Source organism: Typopeltis vanoorti, chromosome 1 (assembly GCF_054136105.1).
Source record: "Typopeltis vanoorti isolate ZY-2024b chromosome 1, IOZ_Tvanoo_1.0, whole genome shotgun sequence".
Taxonomy (NCBI): Eukaryota; Metazoa; Arthropoda; class Arachnida; order Uropygi; family Thelyphonidae; genus Typopeltis; species Typopeltis vanoorti.
In genome coordinates this window covers 134,525,778-134,545,562 of record NC_143549.1, presented here as the reverse complement: position 1 = coordinate 134,545,562, position 19,785 = coordinate 134,525,778, and the positions used below count along the sequence as shown (strand labels likewise).

The 19,785-nt window shown below is 34.8% G+C and overlaps 1 protein-coding gene across 1 annotated transcript in view; it reads right to left on the bottom strand.

Moving 5' to 3' along the window:
• LOC150110451 (choline O-acetyltransferase-like) overlaps positions 1–19,785 on the bottom strand; it is a 63,609-nt gene that overhangs the window by 9,666 nt on the left and 34,158 nt on the right. The window contains exons 4-9 of the mRNA XM_090398698.1: positions 19,455–19,635; positions 16,300–16,474; positions 15,242–15,447; positions 14,066–14,166; positions 3,874–4,011; positions 2,846–2,968 (exon numbers count right to left, since the gene is read on the bottom strand). Coding sequence (XP_090254824.1) covers positions 2,846–2,968; positions 3,874–4,011; positions 14,066–14,166; positions 15,242–15,447; positions 16,300–16,474; positions 19,455–19,635 — 924 coding nt within the window. The remainder of the gene's footprint in view (positions 1–2,845; positions 2,969–3,873; positions 4,012–14,065; positions 14,167–15,241; positions 15,448–16,299; positions 16,475–19,454; positions 19,636–19,785) is intronic.

Below are 19,785 nucleotides of genomic sequence, written 5' to 3'. Positions count from 1 at the left end.
AAGTCAGGAAATCATTAAATCATCTCACTGATAACTCAGAACCCATCTTCCCCACTACCCCAGGAGAAATAACTAAAATCCTAGCACAATTGGACAACAAAAAGGCTCCAGGCCCTGATGGCAACACTAAAGTTGCTTCCGAGAAAAGCAATAATACACATTATTAATATAACAAATGCAATCATCAGATTTCAGCACTTCCCGACAACTTGGAAAACAGCAGATATCATACCTATAAAAAAGACAGGCAAGAATCCTCAACTTCCAGAAAGCTACAGACCCATTAGCCTCCTATCAAGTCTTGGAAAAGTCACTGAAAAGGTTATACTCGCAAGGCTACAAGCAATCACTGAATTATCCCAGACGAGCAATTCGGATTCCACAGAGAACACTCCACAGCACAACAAATACACCGATTGGTAGAATATATAGCAAGAGGCTTTAACTGGAATCTCCACAGGCTGCAGTCTTCATCGACATAGCGAAGGCCTTTGATAAGGTATGACATCAGGGTCTTCTCTACAAACTTATACAATTTAAGTTCCCAATAAAACAAATCAAACTAATTAAAGCATACCTGAGTGACAGACACATGCAAATCAAACTAAATGGAACAGTGTCATCCAAACGCAAGATCCGTACAGGCGTGCCACAGGGCTCCCTCTTAGCACCTCTACTGTTCTCGATCTATGCAGCTGATATCCCCCCAAACCCGAGAAATATCATCACAGCATTATATGTGGATGACACTGCGATACTAGCAAGATTTCGCAGCCCTCAGCTGGCAATTAGAAGGCTGCAAGGCTGCATCAACACTCTAGAAACTTGGCTAACAGATTGGAGGATCCAGGTAAACCCCCTGAAAAGCTCTACTGTACTATTCTCCAGAACAAAAGTCACCAGCAAGGATGACATCCAGCTCCATGGACTCAAGATCCCATGGGTAACAGAAGTTACGTATCTTGGTGTGAAACTGGATAGCAAATTCCTATTTAGTAATCACATTAAACTAACAGGAGTGAAGACATCCAGAGTAATTGCACAACTCTACTCCCTGATCAACCGCAAAAGCAAATTAGATCTACGAAACAAGCTAACTGTACAAAACTGTAATTCGCCCAGTTATCACCCATGCCTCTCCAGCATGGAGTCATACCTCAGAAACCAACATACAAAAACTACAAAGAATCCAGAATAAGTGCCTAAGAATGATCCTGGATGCTCCATGGTACATAAGAAACTCTCAGACCCACCGAGAAGTAAACCTCCCTTATATCCACTGTCATCTCCATGACTTAGCTGAAAAATTCTTTTCCGAGGCAAACCTGCACTCAAATCCACTGATCAAACAAGCCAACAACTACAGTGAAGCAATACACTGCAAATACAGAAGACCAAAATCAATTCTACTACATACCGAACATAATAGCCTCAGGCCCCAAGAGGGAGAGCAGGTAGTTCAATAATACCTCATTCATTGTATCACTTACACAGATAAAGGGGAACAAGAAAAGCATTTTTGATTCACCCATCCAGTCAGTAACGTTATGCGTTATGCACGCAGCGATATTGGTAATATTGTAATCTCAATGCTTTTCCGTTTACTTCTCTAGTGTAGTCTGTCTTGTATTAAATGGGATTTTTGGCTAAATACAAGAATGAGTGCCTTGACACTAGAAGAATGCTACGAAAATGATTTTCAACTACGTACCTATCCGAAATTTTTTATTATGATCTTGCAATTAAGGTTCCTCATCAGACAAAAAAAAAAGCTTGTTAAACACTGTCCTAAGGTATAGTTTCTGGAGAACTCTAAATTATAGCTATTTTAAAATTTAACAAGTGTTCAATTTTGTTAAATTTAACATCTATGCATTCTTTAAACATTATAATTGATAACTGAATATTAAAATTTTTTTAATTCTAAAAAGTCTAGAGAGAGCTCACCACTAATTATAATTGGGGAAACAAATAAAAATGAAGAGATTTTCTGAGACAAATAAGGTATCATAAGCGAAATAAATATATAAATAAGAAGAAAATAAAGAGGAAAACTGTGCAGTCGACTCTCTTAAAGTGAACCATCAAATTAGACATTTCTTTATTGTATTTACGTGGACTTTTTCTTTTATGAGCAGATGGAAACTTCAGAGACACAAATTTTACTCTACGTGAAGTAACTCATAAGACCAAATTATTGAGATAGACAGGGGACATTCAGCATGTGTAAGTCTCCCTGTTTTCCATCTTTAAGGAAAAAATAGCAATGTCATATTTTCTAAACCCACACTACATTATGGACATTCGACCACCTTTCTATAAACAATACATAACACGCTGTCTGCTTACAAAATATAAGACTTATTGTTAAACTGACCATAGATTTTTAATTCGTGCGTATGTTTACAATATTCGCAATATTGTACGAACATACGTACGAATTAAAAATCTATGGTAAGTTTAACAATAAGTCTTATATTTTGTAACATTTTACCACCAAAAACATGTATAATTTACACTGTCTGCCTGTTATCGCGTTATGGAGTTAAATTCAGCACTACTCTTCCATGTAACATGTAACATAAATTGGTATCCTACAGGCTGTAGAACTCCATAATATTCCATCAACAAATCAAATTGTTAATAATTTTTTAACCAGCAACATAACGGTTAAAATATATTACAATTTATTATAAAATAGTCCTGATGCTAAATATAACTTTATATATCAGAATTGCTAGCCTTAGAATTTTTAATTCATTTCGATGCTTACTTTTCTAGTGTAAAATTGGACAATTTTTTAGTCACTTGCATTTTTTAAGTTAAGGCAGTTAAGAAATCTTACTTATAGTATGTGAGCTGTAAGGCAAGCTGGAGATATGCATCTGGACTGATTTTCTGGGATTTGATGAAGTCTTTGCCGTATTCTGTGAACCTTAAAATGTAGAGGTCCAAGTTATCCACCATTCTGCAAGCAAAAGAAATCAAGAAAAGTATAATAATAACAATAATGAATTGTTGACATGCTGGAATTTAAAAAAAAAAATCACGAATTTTAAAAATAAATTTTGAAGAGATTTAGAATTTGAATTGAGTAGTTTTTTTAATATATATTTCCAATGAACGTGTTCGAATTTGATTTACCTGTGTTATTCTGACAAAATGCGTTTTGTGTGGACGCGTTATTGTTATGATTTTAATTATTTCTGTATGTGATGATATTTCTTGGAAAGAAAAGAGGATATGGAAGAGTTGACACTATCGCATCTTCAAATGAAACTTCGTAGAATGCTTCAGAAACGTATGCAAACCCATATCTTTCCAGTCAAATAGCACAGTCATTATTCCTATTGCATTGGTAATGACAATTTGGTAACACTGCTGGCTGGCTGTGTTCCATTTCAGAGTGGTGCCCCCCCCCCAAGTTTATATGCATCAATAAAAATGACCTTCATGTTGCTGGGCTATTGATGGAATTTTTCACATATGAAAGGCATACATCATGTATAAACATGTCCATGTTCCACCAAAATAGATTATTATGAGCAGAATCTCATTTGATAAGATCGATATCCAGGTTAACGCATTTATTTTGGAAATTCGTCACTCAAATAGCTCGTTCCTGATTATTTTCAATGTCTTCATTACTGCATGTTTTGGTGACAACCTCTATGATGCTGGGTCTACAGAAAAAAGACCGTCCAAGTTCGATTTGTCACCGACTAAAGGATATATTTTCTAGGCCTTTCTTCTGCCTATTTCGGAACAGTACTCAGAATTATTTAATATTTTTCATGCAGCGTGTTCGTTTCGAATGTTATGTACAATATTGTGTAAAGTTGCTATTTAAAAATCATTGCATAGGAAACTTACTTATTCAGTTTCCGCGTGGCTTCTTGAATTGCTTCAGATAGTTCGTCTGTCACCTCCCAGTTGAGATAAAGGGGCTGGGGGGCAGTTGCTTTTGACTTCTCAAGCTTCAAAGGAGGCGAATCTAAACTCTGCTGTTCCCTGCATACAGAAACATAAATCAAATAGTTAAAACAGTAAAAGTAGAGACAGAGAGAGAGAGAGAGAGAGAAAATTCAAGTTCACATACTGTTATATGGAATATGACTGAATAGAATTACAAATTTAAGTCAAAGCACACTTCGCTCAATATGATATTATTATAACATTATCATAAACAGTTCTTAACAACGAAAAGAGAGAATATCGCTTAATTGTAAGTTGAAATTTAGTAGAAAAGTAAACGCGTTATTGTATTGATACACATAGAGCCTCCTTAGATCAGTCGATATAGGTGAAGTCCTATAATCGGAATGACCTGGGTTCGATTTCCGTCCATAACATAAGGAACCTTTATCTGGTCTCTTTCGACCAAAGGTGAGTTAGCTGGTCTAATACGGAGATAGAGGGTTTTTTCACCCGGAAACTCGGATTTTTCATCCTTCAAATCAGCATCGTGAACACATACGGATTACAGCCATAAATACTTACTACCCAGCCATAGCTGACGATTTTTTCCAAAATGTTTCAATTTTTTTTATATTTTATTTTAATACTTGATCAAATTGCAAGTAAAAGACAGTCAATGAAATATAAGACATAATGTTTATGTAGTCCTGTGGTAACTCTCCCATAACGCTAGCCTATCAGAATTCTGAATGATCATTATGGACCACTGGACGTAATACTTTTTGTAGGCTTTCTTTTTAAGTTCTTGAATGAGTAGCACTTGGGCGCAGCATAAAGTTTTTTTTTCCCCGAGAAACTTGGCTTTTTAATGCTACAACTCAGAAATAGGACCCTAGAACCCACATTAGACAACAGTAACAGTTAGAGTTTAGGTTCACGAGGTAGCAGAAGGGCTACAAATCATCGAACATCATGAACTCAATTACCAGTAATGGCTAAGGATAGAGATTGGATGCTAACTGAGTTCCAAAAGTTAGGGCAAAAAAACGTTTCACCTGCTATTTAGGAAATATTGTGCATGAGAGCTATATTTTTTATTTATATCCTATAGTGTGATTCAATCTTTTCTGAAACAATTAATTTCTTCTGTATTACCGGACACATTCCTCGGAGGCCAATAATTCAACATCTAATCTCGATCTTCCAAACTGGCAAAGCTTTATTCTGGCAGGTGATCATCAAGTGAAAAAATGATATATCGGATGTAATGACATCTGAACGGTAAATTGAGTGTCGGAGAAGTTCCATCCACAAAATCTTGTTTATTTCTTGCTCCACCTGCTGAGTACTGTCTTGCGATTTGCTGTTGGTGGCGTAGCTGCTTTTGTCTGATCAGTGTAAGAAAGCATTTGCCCAGAACAGCCTGCACTTCGCTCTAGTTATTATGAATAGCTTATCAACATTGTTCATGAGGCCTTCTAAAACCAACCAAAGTAGATAACCCCTGGGAACGTTTATTGGATAGGTTTGAGTTTGGTTGTTTTGAATTACTGCTGATGCAACCTAAGGCTACGAACGAGGCAGGTGTATTATGAGTGTTAATTGCAAGCATTCGTTTAGCCGGTTTGCATGTTTTTCTGTATGAAAAATCTTGCCACTTCCATATGAGACTTTCAGCTGAAAATCGTTATATTATAGGTTAGTAGTAGGGGGGTCACTAGTGACCAAATGCTTCCGGTGGGCGTGGCTTCATGAGTTAGGAATGTCAGGAATTTCCCTGAGGGTATATGTGTCAATGGCTTCGGTTCTTGTGCTTTGGTTCGCGAATGGAATTATGGGTGATTTTTTGGTTCGCGTATGGAATTGTGGGGGATTTTTTTTTTAGTTCGCGTATGGGATTATGGGTGATGGTTGAGATAAGGATTCATTTTGTGATTGGTGGGACACTTTAAACCAAATGCTTCCGGTGGGCGTGGCTTCATGGGTTTGGAATGTCAGGAATTTCCTTGAGGTCATATGTGTCAATGGCTTTAGTTCTTGTGTTTTGGTTCGCGTATGGAATTATGGGTGATGGTAGAGATAAGGAATCGTGTCGTGATTGGTGGACCCTTCTGACCAGATGAAGATCAAGATAAGATAAGGAATCGTGACGTGAATGTTTGTTGTTATGAGATGTAGATAAGTGACGTCATTTGTTAGTTGTAAATAAGTGACGTTGTTGTTTTGAATGGAAAAGGGAGATATATTAGAGATAAGGAATCGTGCCGTGATTGGTGGACACTTCTGACCAGATCAAGATAAGATAAGGAATCGTGACGTGAATGTTTGTTGTTATTGAGTTTGGAATGATAATTGAATTTAATTATATGCTATGTCACTTAAACATACAATTTTTTTTAACTCATGATGGCAACAGTCTTTCGAAGTTTTCTGAATAATTTAATTATATGCTATGTAACTCAAACATACAGTTTTTTTTTTTCTTCTATAGATGGTTGTACTAATTTTCCAATACATTTTGGGGTATTTCTTTACTGTTAAAGGGTGGGAATTCTTAGAGTATGTCGTGATGGCGGGTGTGATTAGATTTTCTGAATAATTAATTATATACTGGTGTCCTTAATCACACACACACACACACACACACACACACACACACACACACACACATTAGACATGAAAAGTCGTTAATGTATCCATTTTGGTACTTTAATAAGTATCCTATCATTATTCTTATGAAAAAAAAAACTATTCAGTTTTAGAATTACGCTTTCCAAAAAACATACTAACAGTGATTATTGTATTACAATTATCAATTGTAATTGCGGATATCTTTTAGTGATGTTACCACCAACTGATACTGATAACTTTGGAGGAAAAAAAAATAGCATCAGGTTGTGGAAAAAGGGTAGTCAAGAGGGGGTGACAGAGGTCTTCTCTGCAACACTCCCCTCACCCCCCCCCCTTTCCTCCAGAAGATGTCTGCTCAGCCTCGTGGAGATGAACGAGCTCATCATTTTCGGATATCTTTTAGTGATGTCACCTCCAACTGATACTGATAAGTTTTTTAGGAAAACAAAATTAAAAAACGCGTTTTTTTGATAATTTTTTAGGAAAAAACGCGATAAAAAACGCGTTTTTTTATTTTTTTTCCGCAAATGATAAGCTCGCTCATCTCCGCTAGCCTGAGCAGACATCTGCTGGAGGAGAGAGGGATGATGGGGTTAGAGTATGGGGTGGGGGAGCATTTATCATCAGTTGGAGGTGACATGACTAAAAGAAATCCGAAAACGGCTAGCTAGCTCATCTCCCTTAGATGAGCAGACATCTTCTGGAGGAGAGAGAGGGTGGGGGAGCCTTGCAGGGAAGACCACTGTCAACCTCTCGACTACCCTTTCACACCCAACACATAATGCTATTTTTTTTTTTTTCCATCCCAACAATTTCGGACATTCGCAAATGGCGAGATCGTTCATCTCCTTGGTTATCAGTTTGAGGTGACATCACTAAAAGATATCTACAAATGGGTAGCTCGCTCTTCTTCCTTTAGATGAATTCGAGCCACAGAGATAAAGTTTGTACCATAATGTCACAAAGTAAGATAAACGCACATCAACACATCAATCCACTAGCATGCGAAAACATGTCTGTGAGTCATCTGCGCGAAAGTTTCATTTTGGAAGGAACGGTCAGGGTAAAGGGTCAGGTAAACAGTACTATAAGGGAAAAACAATCGAGTCGAGTGTCTTTTCAGTTACTGCAATTCGTTCATCCAGTGCAACTATCGTATTGTGTTGTGTTGTGGTGTTTGTGTCCAGTAAAGTAAAATAATGAGTGAACCACAAATGTCTTTGAAATTTTCTTTCTTCAAGAAAATAGTGTAAACTAAATATTGTGAAATATTTTTAGGTAATTACAAGTTTCGATTTTTTTTCTTTGTAAGTAATATTTCAGCAAAATAAAATAAGCATTTGTAAAACTTAAATGAACAAAGATGTGTGTTGTTGTTGTGTTTTCCACAGTGAAATTTTTACTCAGTTATTCAGTTTAGAATTTGATAATTAAATCCATAACTTTATACCTTAATGCAATTCTGTTTAATTATTGTATAAAAAATTCACTACTGTGAAATTAATGCTAGGAACATGGGAAACCTGATATCCTGTAATTAATTATTTAGAAATTTGTCTAATGCTACCTATTGACATTTTTTGAGTTATCTGTAAACATTTCTTTCGCATACTCGAAAATCCTACCTGTTAGAATTTGGTGATTTTACAGAGAGAAAGAAGATAATTTTACCCAAAACGTGACTTAAACTCTTAAAGTTTGGTATAGAAAAAAGGTTTGTACTCTCCAGATAACATAAATACAAATGTTACCTTTCCCCACACAAAGGAAGATAAAAATTTGGTTATTTTACAGAGTGCAGATATTTTAACTCATCACGTTACCAAACTCTTAAAAAAGCTTGATGTAAAAAAGAAAAGAAGGTACATTTTTCTTTTCTTTTCAAATATTTGTACATGATAAAAGTTTAAAAATATATCACTGGCAGTCGAAAGTTTTTTTCTTTTTTTCAAAACTTGACAACACATAGTTGTAGTTTGGTGAATAAAGTACAAATGAACCGAAACGTGACAGTTTGTTACTACATCTGTAGATACCTTCACCAGACTAGAAAAAAACAGTTGTACCAAATTCAAACAATACGACTGTTAGAATTTGGTTATTTACAGAGAGACAACTGATATTTTAGTCTATCACATTACTTAAACTCTAAAAATGTTTATTGTAGAAAATAAAAATGGTATCGTAGCATGCAGATAACAAATGAATCAACATCTATATATCAAATAATACTCGCCTTTGGAAGAGAAAAATCAAAAACATTAACAAACTTAATAGCCATACCCGTTCTTCATTTAAATGATACCAAATGATAAAAACAATATGGGTACGAATTTCCAAACTTTGAAAAGCTGATGAATTTCTTGCTTGCTGTGATCATAAATAGTTATTTGAATGTAAACATTTTATTTTTCTTGCGAGTCGAAACTTATTTCAAAACTTTACCACCCGTACATTCTAGTAATGGGGGAATTAAAAACAGAGACCATACCAAATAACGGATTTGTAGTTTTGTGAATAAAGTAAAAATGAACTGATAAGTGGCAATTTGTTACTACATCTGAAGTAGATACCTTCACCAGACTAGAAAAAACAGTCGTACCAAATTCTAACAATACGACTGTTAGAATTTGATTATTTTACAGAGACAAACAGCTGATATTTTAGCCAATCACGTTACTTAAACTCTAAAAACGTTTGTTGTAGAAAATAAAAAAAGGTATCGTAGCGTGCAGATAACAAGGAATCAGCATGAATGTATCAAAAAAAAAAAAATTGCCGCCATTGGAAGAGAAAAATCAATAACATTAACAAACTTTATAGCCAGAACCGTTCTTCATTTAAAGGATACCAAATGATGAAAACAATATGGGTAGGAATTTCAAAACTTTGAAAAGGTGATGAATTTCTTGCTTGCTGTGATTCCAAAATAGTTATTTGAAGGTAAACATTTTTTTTTCTTTACAATTTTCTTTCTTTCTTTCTGAGCTAATATTCATTTGAAATAAGAATACATAAATATTTATTTGTGTTGGAAAGAATATCCACTATAATAATTGTGTTAAAATATATAAATATCCCTACTGTGAAAAAAAAAAAAATAGTCGGGCTGAGAGGACAACAGTCAAAATACAAATTTAAGTAAGACCACAACATTTTTTTTCTCCTTGAAAAATTTAATGCCACAAACTAACCAGATTTTTGTTATTTTATTTTATTTATTTATTTTTGACTCAGTGAATTAAAAGTCTTATTTGTTCATGCAAGCCCTCAAATATATCAAGAAACTGTCAACTCTTGGAAGCAAAAAAAAATCGGGTATTAAATTAATAACCAGAATTTTAGTGCAGAAGATTTCACCTGAAATTACATTTTTTTCCTTGTGAAATTTCATGCCACAAAGTAACCAGAGATTTTTTTTTTTTTTGATTCATTGAATTAAGTCTTATTTGTTCATGCAAGCCCTCAAATATTTCAAGAAACTGACAAATCTTGGAAGGCATAAGGAATAATCGGGTATTAATTAATAGCTAGAATTTTAGTGGTATGAAGATTTCACCTGAAAAGTCACAATACTGTTAGAGTTTGGTTATTTTACAGAGCCATTAGATATTTGAAACCAACGATACGTTACAAAATTCTAAAAAAGATTGCTGTAGAAAAACGCTGCGGAGAGTTGCTTTATATATTTATTAATTATGCTCAGTTATTCTGTTAGAATATGACCTTTAAAAGTCAAATACAGAAAATAACCAATCAATTTGAAAAAAAAAATAATAATAATTTCACTTGTCAGAATTCCATACTCTAACAGCAATCGGAATTCGAAACCGGAAATAACACTTACCCTAAACAAAACGGCGCATAGACTTTCCCACCAAGGTTGGGCAACAGTGGGAAAGAATTAATACAGAGAACCAATCGGATACTAAAGTAAATTAAGTAGTCCACTAGCTTTTCTGGTTATTTACAGAGATATCTTTCAACTCCTATGTTTTGTGTGTTTTGTGGTGTGAATATATGTTAGCCACAGTAACCTATAATGAAAAAGTGAAATGTCTTTTCGGACTTGTGTTTGTGTTCTGTGAATATATGTTAATCAACAATTTGGAATATTCAGAAAACTAGATAGTACCAAGATGTTCCCATTCTGGAAAGAAATGTAAGTTTTTTTTTTAATAATCACTGTTCGTATGTTTTTTGGTAAGTGTAATTCTAATACTGAATAGTTTTTTTTCATAAGAATAATCATAGGATACATATTAAAGTACCAACATGGATACATTAACGACTTTTCATGTCTAATTTGTGTGTGTGTGTGTGTGATTAAGGACACCAGTATATAATTAATTATTCAGAAAATCTAATCACACCCGCCATCACGACATACTCTAAGAATTCCCACCCTTTAACAGTAAAGAAATACCCCAAAATGTATTGGAAAATTAGTACAACCATCTATAGAAGAAAAAAAAAAACTGTATGTTTGATATAATATAGCATATAATTAAATTATTCAGAAAACTTCGAAAGACTGTTGCCATCATGAGTTAAAAAAAATTGTATGTTTAAGTGACATAGCATATAATTAAATTCAATTATCATTCCAAACTCAATAACAACAAACATTCACGTCACGATTCCTTATCTTATCTTGATCTTGATCTGGTCAGAAGTGTCCACCAATCACGGCACGATTCCTTATCTCTAATATATCTCCCTTTTCCATTCAAAACAACAACGTCACTTATTTACAACTAACAAATGACGTCACTTATCTACATCTCATAACAACAAACATTCACGTCACGATTCCTTATCTTATCTTGATCTTCATCTGGTCAGAAGTGTCCACCAATCACGACACGATTCCTTATCTCTACCATCACCCATAATTCCATACGCGAACCAAAACACAAGAACTGAAGCCATTGACACATATGACCTCAGGGAAATTCCTGACATTCCAAACCCATGAAGCCACGCCCACCGGAAGCATTTGGTTTAAAGTGTCCCACCAATCACAACATGAATCCTTATCTCAACCATCACCCATAATCGAACCAAAAAAATCACCCATAATTCCATTCGCGAACCAAAGCACAAGAACCGAAGCCATTGACACATATACCCTCAGTGAAATTCCTAACATTCCTAACTCATGAAGCCACGCTCACCAGAAACATTTGGTCACTAGTGACCCCTCTACTACTTAGGTTCTTCACGCCACAGAAGAGTGTAAATTCAGTTATTGTCTACAAAAGAACATCATCGATAAAGCTTAGTCTATAGCTTATAATTATTATTATTATTTGTCACCTCCAGAGAGTCCAAAGACTCATCGAGGGAAGGCATCCCCTCTACAGCTCTGCTTCCACCACTCACAATCCACCAACTGACTGCAATTACACCAACGCCATCTACCACCAGTATTTCCACAGACAAACATCCATGCCCACGGCGGGAATCGAACCCGCAGCCTCTTGACCGAAGAGCGGACTGAATTGTTCAGAATTTCTGCAAGAGAAGCTAAAGTTATGACACACTTCCCATCCATTTGGCTACTTTTATGATAAGACAAACTCGAGTTTCTGAAGAGAAAAACTGACTTCTTCCGATGGCATCAGCTAGTTCAGATTCAAATGAAAAGCTCTTATAAATGAAACTCGGTTCTAGATGAATTCGATTTCTTCTCCAAGAGGGCGCAGTCGTTCTTCCAATAGCGTTAAAAACACGTTCCAAGAAGCAACGTACAAGATTGGTCTCCTTTTTGAATCAGTCAAATACAATACAATGCAATGTTTTTTTTTTCTTCTGCTTCTTCTTCACGGTATTCTCCATTTCTATTTGTACAGTTTAAGACTGTTTTGGCTGCAGCATGCCCTAATGTTCAAGACTGGATTCGTATTCTCCCAAAGTTTTCTAACCGAAGGAGGGAAGATCGCATCATTCCTTCAAATGCGTTGCAGAGAGTCTCTCTAAGTTAATAATCCCAATACTCTTAAAATAAATGAGACATTTGGACACGTTATAATTACTATGAATAGTTCAGGCTAATAACCACAATATTCTTAAAATAAATGGGACATCATTGTTCTAGTAGGCAAAACATTAGCATATGTTGCTTTAGCGGTGAAGATCTGTATATGCCTGTTGAACTTTACTTAATAATTTTGTGCATTTCTCTTTTAGCAGTGCGATGGATTTCATCGCCCGGGTGAAATCACAGCTCCGCTTATGGAAGACCTGAAATGGCTTGAAAAAGTTCTGTGTTTGATCTATACAGCAGGAGTTTAGGATAAGTAAATAGATCAATATAAAAAATAATTAAAAATAGTAACAATATGTACCTAGAATTCCATCAATTACGCTCAATTTGCGTTAAGTCCTTAAACCGTATATCTAGAGTGATAAAATTCGCTAGAGGTCTGGTGAATCTTCACTTATTGAAGGAGTTACTTAATACTCCTTCCTATTACCCTTGAGAGAACTAGGTAAAAAACAATGGAAAATAGTTTGATGACATCATTTTTATCTTCTTTTCGAGTGGAATATAAACGTGTTTCCATGCTGTGGGCTGAATGCAAGCTCAGTATGGAAATGGTGTTAGTTCCGGGGAAAGGTTTTCAGCAGAATGAGGAATACTAACAAAGACCAGAAGACTTTTCTGCTATCGTTATTTAAGATTCTTCTGATATCTTTCTGGCGAAAAAACGCTGTTTTTGTTGCGACCAGAGACATTTGTCTTGATCGTCTGTGCGGGAAGTTGAGGAAAAGAGTGCTGCAAGGAGTTTAGCGCTGACTTCGTATTGTTACAGTAGCGTTCTTTGGATGAGAGAGAGAGAGAGAGAGAGAGAAAGAAATAGGTAGCAGCCTATGATATGATGCACAGATGGACACAAAAATGTAGATATCATGATTAGAATATTCTTTATGGTAGAAATATTAAGAGAATGTAATTGCTAAAATGAAATAAACTTGTCAAACATTTCTTAAGTTTATCTTCATTTTTTTCACACAATTTGAGAGGGAAGAAAGGGAGTCGTCCACCTGCCAAGAAGTTGAAAAATAGGGTGGGAGTTCCCAGTCAACACGGAGATAAAAAGAGTGCATTTCCGATGACAACACTTTGGTTGCAATAATTATAAAACTAGTAAAACTTATTTGGCAAAAGCAAACTTTAGTTCATTAGGAATCACGAGAAGCCTGATCTTCTGCATACAAATGGCTGCTGAAAAGTTTCCAGAGGGAAGTATGTATTTCATATAACACAGAAAGAAAAATTGAAACAAATATTGGAGAATTTAAAAACCGTGATTGTTGCTAAAGCATACGTTTTATATAAAACATTTATTTATTGATAAATATTTAAAAGTTCTTTTCATATTTTATGTATATTATCCCAAATTTGATCTTCCTCTATAGATTCTTTATTAGTAATAGTATGGTGTAGATATTTCGTAGTATTCGAGATCAATTTATCGCTCATGAAAAAAATTCTCTTTCAAATACTTACATATGTTCTAAAAGTTCCTCGCAGAACCTTAGCACCGTGATGCCTTCAGACCCAGAATGTTCGACAAGAAACCCAAAGACGCCATCTCTGCTAATGATTATCTACAAGGAAGAAATGAAAATAAGATGAAGGTTATTGATGATTTTAGATTAATGCATCTTCTGGTGACTGAACTGTTCTAACAAACTAAGAATTAATCAGCAATATAGAACAGTATTTCTATGTTACAACTATAACGTACATCTACTTTCCTTATACGCATATAACGTACATCTACTCTGTATTATTATTATTATTATTATTAGACAACTCCAGGAAGTCCTAAGACTCATCGAGGGAGGGCACCAATCTGTATTCAATCATATAGTTGGAAAAAAAAAACTGACATTACTTACTCCATGCTAATGATGTTTCAATCACACTGCAGTGAGAATTATTATTATTGTTATTTTACTGATTCCAGACTTATTCACGAGGGGGCAGATGATATTCTACTTCACATCAGAGTGCTGACTTCGTGCAAGAAAAATTGTTAATAATAGCACATTTATTTCCACATTTAGGAAGCCATACTAACTGATTTATGTTAAATAAATAAGTAGGTAACAGGCATTTGCCTCCCTGGTTGGCAGAGTGGGTAGTATCCGCAATCTGCAACCAAGAAACTCGAGATTCGAATTCCACTGAGATGTGGATGTTTGCAAACGTCTTTAGATTGTAAATAATTTTGGTCACCGGTATAAACGTCGAAGTCTAAAATTGATTTGAAAAAGTCCAGTGTTTAATCTCTAGATTAGGGTTCCCGGATTATCTAACAGTAATCCATCCATCCGTGGCATTAATATACTTAAGATTATAGCTTTCCATGGATGAAATTTCACCTTTAGAAATCAAAAGCATAGGACCCTAAGATCATATCGTTTTCTCTAATATAAAAGTCAGTGAAGGATATCGCAACGTATAAGTATTCGTATTCACTGTTTTCCGAATATTAACAAATACGGAATTACTACCAGCATTTTTCTTTTTTTGTTTGTGTTTGTTCTTCTCACAATAAATATGTCCTGAAGTGGTTAATTTATATGCTAAGCTTTCTTATTAATTCGAATGACATTCGTCATTCGAATTAATAAGAGAGAGAGAGAGAGAGAGAGTAGTGTTTTGGTTATGACTCACCTGTAAGAATTTGTCGTACCACCTGTTTCGGCTACTCTGGTCACACCCGCTGCCGATTAACACGTGAGCCGCCATAGCTGCCAGATCAAGAGTGATGGATTCTTTTCGAATGGTAGCATAGTTGGGAATGCTTGGTAGGATGTCATCAATGCACAGAACGAAGAGACACGTTTCCAGCAGTTGGAGGGAATTTTGGTTGACATTACCTGTGGGATAAAAAGGGTAGGTTTTTATTTTTCTCTTTTCTTTCGGCGTTACTTAAAAGAAATTTTTTCTAATAAAATAGTGTACTCAAAACATCACACGCACACACACACTTATTGTTTAAACAAAAGCTACGGGGAAAAATTTGTTATTTGAATACCATAAAATCCTAATGTCTGCTATCTGTTTGCAATATATTTCATTAAAATATACAAAATAAGCTATGTTATATATATCCACTGAAATACAGGAACTCAGTTTGAATAATATGCCTGATAAAAACGTAACAAGCTTGTTATAATAAATCTCCGTACAATTGCCTTTAATCGCGATGATCATTGATTATTTTCGAAGTAGCCGTCTTTTATAATTGAGCATTTAATTCTATTGTCGTTTCCAGCTTTCGAAAACTAAATAGCCGACAAATGACTTTTTGTCGGCTATTTAAACAGAGATGTTGCATTCATTCTGTGAATCAATGGATTGAAAATGTGATTCTCTTGAGAACTTTGTCATCCATAGAAAAACAGAAAACACTCGGACAGAATCATATATGGTGAGCGTACCGATCGACTCACCAAATAATCAACAATAAAAAGCAACGCAAGAATCGTGACCTGAATTTGTATACTTGTCATAACAGATTACCCAAACTTGAGCAAACATACTGGTTGAATACGTTATGAATCCTTGGGTGATGTGGCATTAAGGCACATGCGCAGTTTACCTTTGATAGAAAACCAAATTCTATTTTCTCTTTTACCCAGGAAAGAAACTAAACATGAAAACGATCGCTACACGTAAATACACATTAAAAACATTCCTTTTTTTTCCCCATTAAATTGACAACCTACTTTTCTGCAGAATTTTTCTTAGAGCCGCCCACGTCCTCCTGTTTTCTGTAGTCAAGATACCAATGGGTGGTGCTGTTTCATATTCTTTTGCTAGTTGAGTAATTTGTCGCAGTTGATCCATCAGTGTGTCCTCTTCAGGGAATTGATCACCTTTAGGAACCATCAGCTGAAAGAACTGGAAAAAGGAAAATAATTAGCTAATTATTTACTTGCCACCTAACCCATCAGAGAGCGTTGGTGGATTAGGTGGCACTGGTAACGTTTTTTTCACTAACCAGTTATCACTAACTGGCACAGTTAGTGATAACTGTGCCAGTGGAAAATATCAACACTCGCAATAGACAAACTGAAAAATACATCTCATTAACAACGTGATATACCCTCACTGCAATCTCGAACTAAATTAAATATATTTGGACCTACCGCCGAATATATTAAATTTTTTATGCTAGAATTTTATTAATTAAATTAGATACTTTAATTAATTAAATTAGACTTAAATAAATAACAAATTGTTGTAAAAGGTTATATTATACATAACAGTTTTGCTATCCGCTAGGGTACAAGATCACGTAAATTAAATTATGTATTATTTTTTATTAGCATCTCATCCATTCCTTATGTTTCACTGTTTCGATCGGTGAAAGCAAAATAAATGAAAAGGAAATTTAAAAAAAAAACTCTGCTAAAAATGGCTTTTAATTTTATTTTTGAAAAATAACACTGAGAGAGTTTTAGAAATTATTCTCCATTAACATATCATTTTCACAGATTTTCAAATTAATTACAAATTAAAAGGAATTTATTTACTGAAGGTCGTTTAAAAAAAAAAGACCGCGAGCGGCAGCCACTCATTCTAAAGATATTTCGTTCGTTTGCCTGCGTTTGCTTGAATGCGGATAAAAATTAATGGTGCACGTCTGTAAAGAAAAAGGTTTTTGAATTTTCTTAAGCACACATCTAAAAGATAAGCGAATGTCGATGACAGAGAATAAATTATCCACAAGAATCCGCTGCATTCAGACATGGAGTCGCTGTCAACCTTCATTATTCGCTAAGTAAATTCTTCTATAATTCAGCCACAAGTTTCTGAACTTGACCAGAAAAAAAAATTAAAATAAAAGCGAAACGATTTAAAAATAAATAATGTCGTTCATATGGCTTTAGTAATTCATAAAATCCTGCGTTCAAGAGAATTTATTTGAGATAATAAGTGAAGTTGATGTTATGGCGTAAATCATTGCTGGTTGCTGCTGTAGAAATATTGTTTAAATGACAATAAATTAGTAGAAATAAACGTAGTTTTTTTACATTTAGTTTTCACGGATATACACGCACCACATACACATACTCACATATGCGATATATAATTATACAGCATATATAATTTAAATTTTTTTAATAAATATTAAATGCTATATATTATATAGAACCTCTGAAGCTTGTTTCGACCGAACTGAGAAACGTTTATCAGGACCTTTCCAATTAAAAGTGAGCTAACCGGTCTCATACGGAAGTGGAGATTTTTCTTTCGGAAACTGGGGTTTTACGTCCTTCAAACAGGAAAACCAGTCCCTTGAACATATATATGAACAAACACAAAAGGTGGTTTCCCTGTTGGGAAATTATCTTGTTTTATATATCACTATTTCCTAGTGAAGTAGCATTGCTACTCCATCCAACCAATCTTCGGATTGACGAACCCAAAATGAATAAATATAATATATATATCATTTAATATTTATTAAAAGTTTTATAGCGATTTCTCCCACATATGCGAGTGTCCACGATCTTGAATCCACCATACCATGAGTGGGCTCAAGATTGGGAAAATATTTTCTTATGTTAAAAATTGGGAAAATATTTCTCTTGAATAAATGTACGTTATAATCCATGGGAAATATCCAAATATAATTCAAGAATACAGGAAATTAAACAAAAGATATTGCGTTAGTGTGATGTTGGACTCTATATGAAGCGATCAATTAATGTTGTTCGTATGTTACAGGCTTTTGAGGAATGTGGATGGATTTCAATAGAATGTGGATGCCATTTCAGTAAAATAGGGCCAAACGCAAAGACACCTAAGTCACCACTACTTTTCCATATCGGAATGGTTGGCTGATTGGATAGAGTTCCTACTTTCCAAACTAAAGGAAAGACTGTAAGATCAACTCCTGTTGTATTATGGTATGTACGGTTAGGTGGTAAATGATTTTTCATCGGTGTGCGTGAGACTAATAGATGGTTTACTGGAGCCTAAGGTGGTCAAAAAGTTTCTTGCTTGTTTGTAGAATCGCCTTCCAGGATTAAGTAACCCTTTGTGTATCCAAGTAGTAAATGTGCTACCAATAACAAATAAAATAAAATAAAAAGAAATGCTAAAAATGTTTATACACGTGTTCATCCTTGCTACCAAAGCATCTATCCCGGCATAGAAAATACTTAAGCACTTATTCGATTTGTTTTATTCATCCAAATGTCATACGAATATAACAAGTCAGCATTGAACAGACTAGATTTCATCAATATTTGCACATTTGGATTCTTAAATATTTTATTGAGCAATTTTGATTTTGGTTTAAAGTGTTTGCAGTAGAGAAATGTCAAATCTCCGTAACATTTCTTTCAGCTGACAACAAATTCCTACGATGTGGGTAACAACATGCGCAAGCTAGATCATTGAGTATCTCATGACTTATGACAATTTTTCTGGTAATTTTGTAATCTTGCAACTGACAGCATGGTCGTATAACTCAAATGGTGCCATCTGCTGGTGGCGCGAAGGAAATACACTGCAGATGCTTTATTTACCTATTGAATCAAAGGAATGCAAAGCTTCGTTGTATTGTTATGCGTGCTGATAATCTTACTTTCAAAACCAGAAAAGGTTAAAGGGGTTGATGTTACTCCTGAAAGAAATAATCTGTCTTCTATGAGGAGAATTGACCTTCATATTCGGAAGAGCGGTTTCACGGGAAATTAAATAATCACGTAGTAAATTTCATTTTTTTAAATAAATCACTTGATCGCATAACAATTATAATTAGGCTTAGACAATGTGTATTTATTTGGATAACACGTTATGATGACTCAGGATGTTATACAGACATCCCACTGATCGTTACATCCGAAGCAATTGTTTAAAACCGTACCTGGTTTTTGCACGCGACTATGATGTGCTGAGAATCTCTATTTTCTTCTCCGTTAATTCCAATAACTTCATCTTTTTCCTCCCCTGGTCGTCTGTAAGCAGTGAAGAAATGATGATAGGTCTTCATGCACAACATCTGACCTTTGCCGTGACCCGAAGCGAAATCTGGTTTAATCTCCTGCCTGTAGTTGGGTCGAAAGAGGATTAAACAAATAGAAAGAAAGAAAAAAAGAAACAAAAAATAGAGGGAGAAAGGATAAAATATGCAGAAGAAAAGTAAATATTAAAATTATTAGAAAATATTAAAAATATTGAAAAGAATTGCAAAGAAT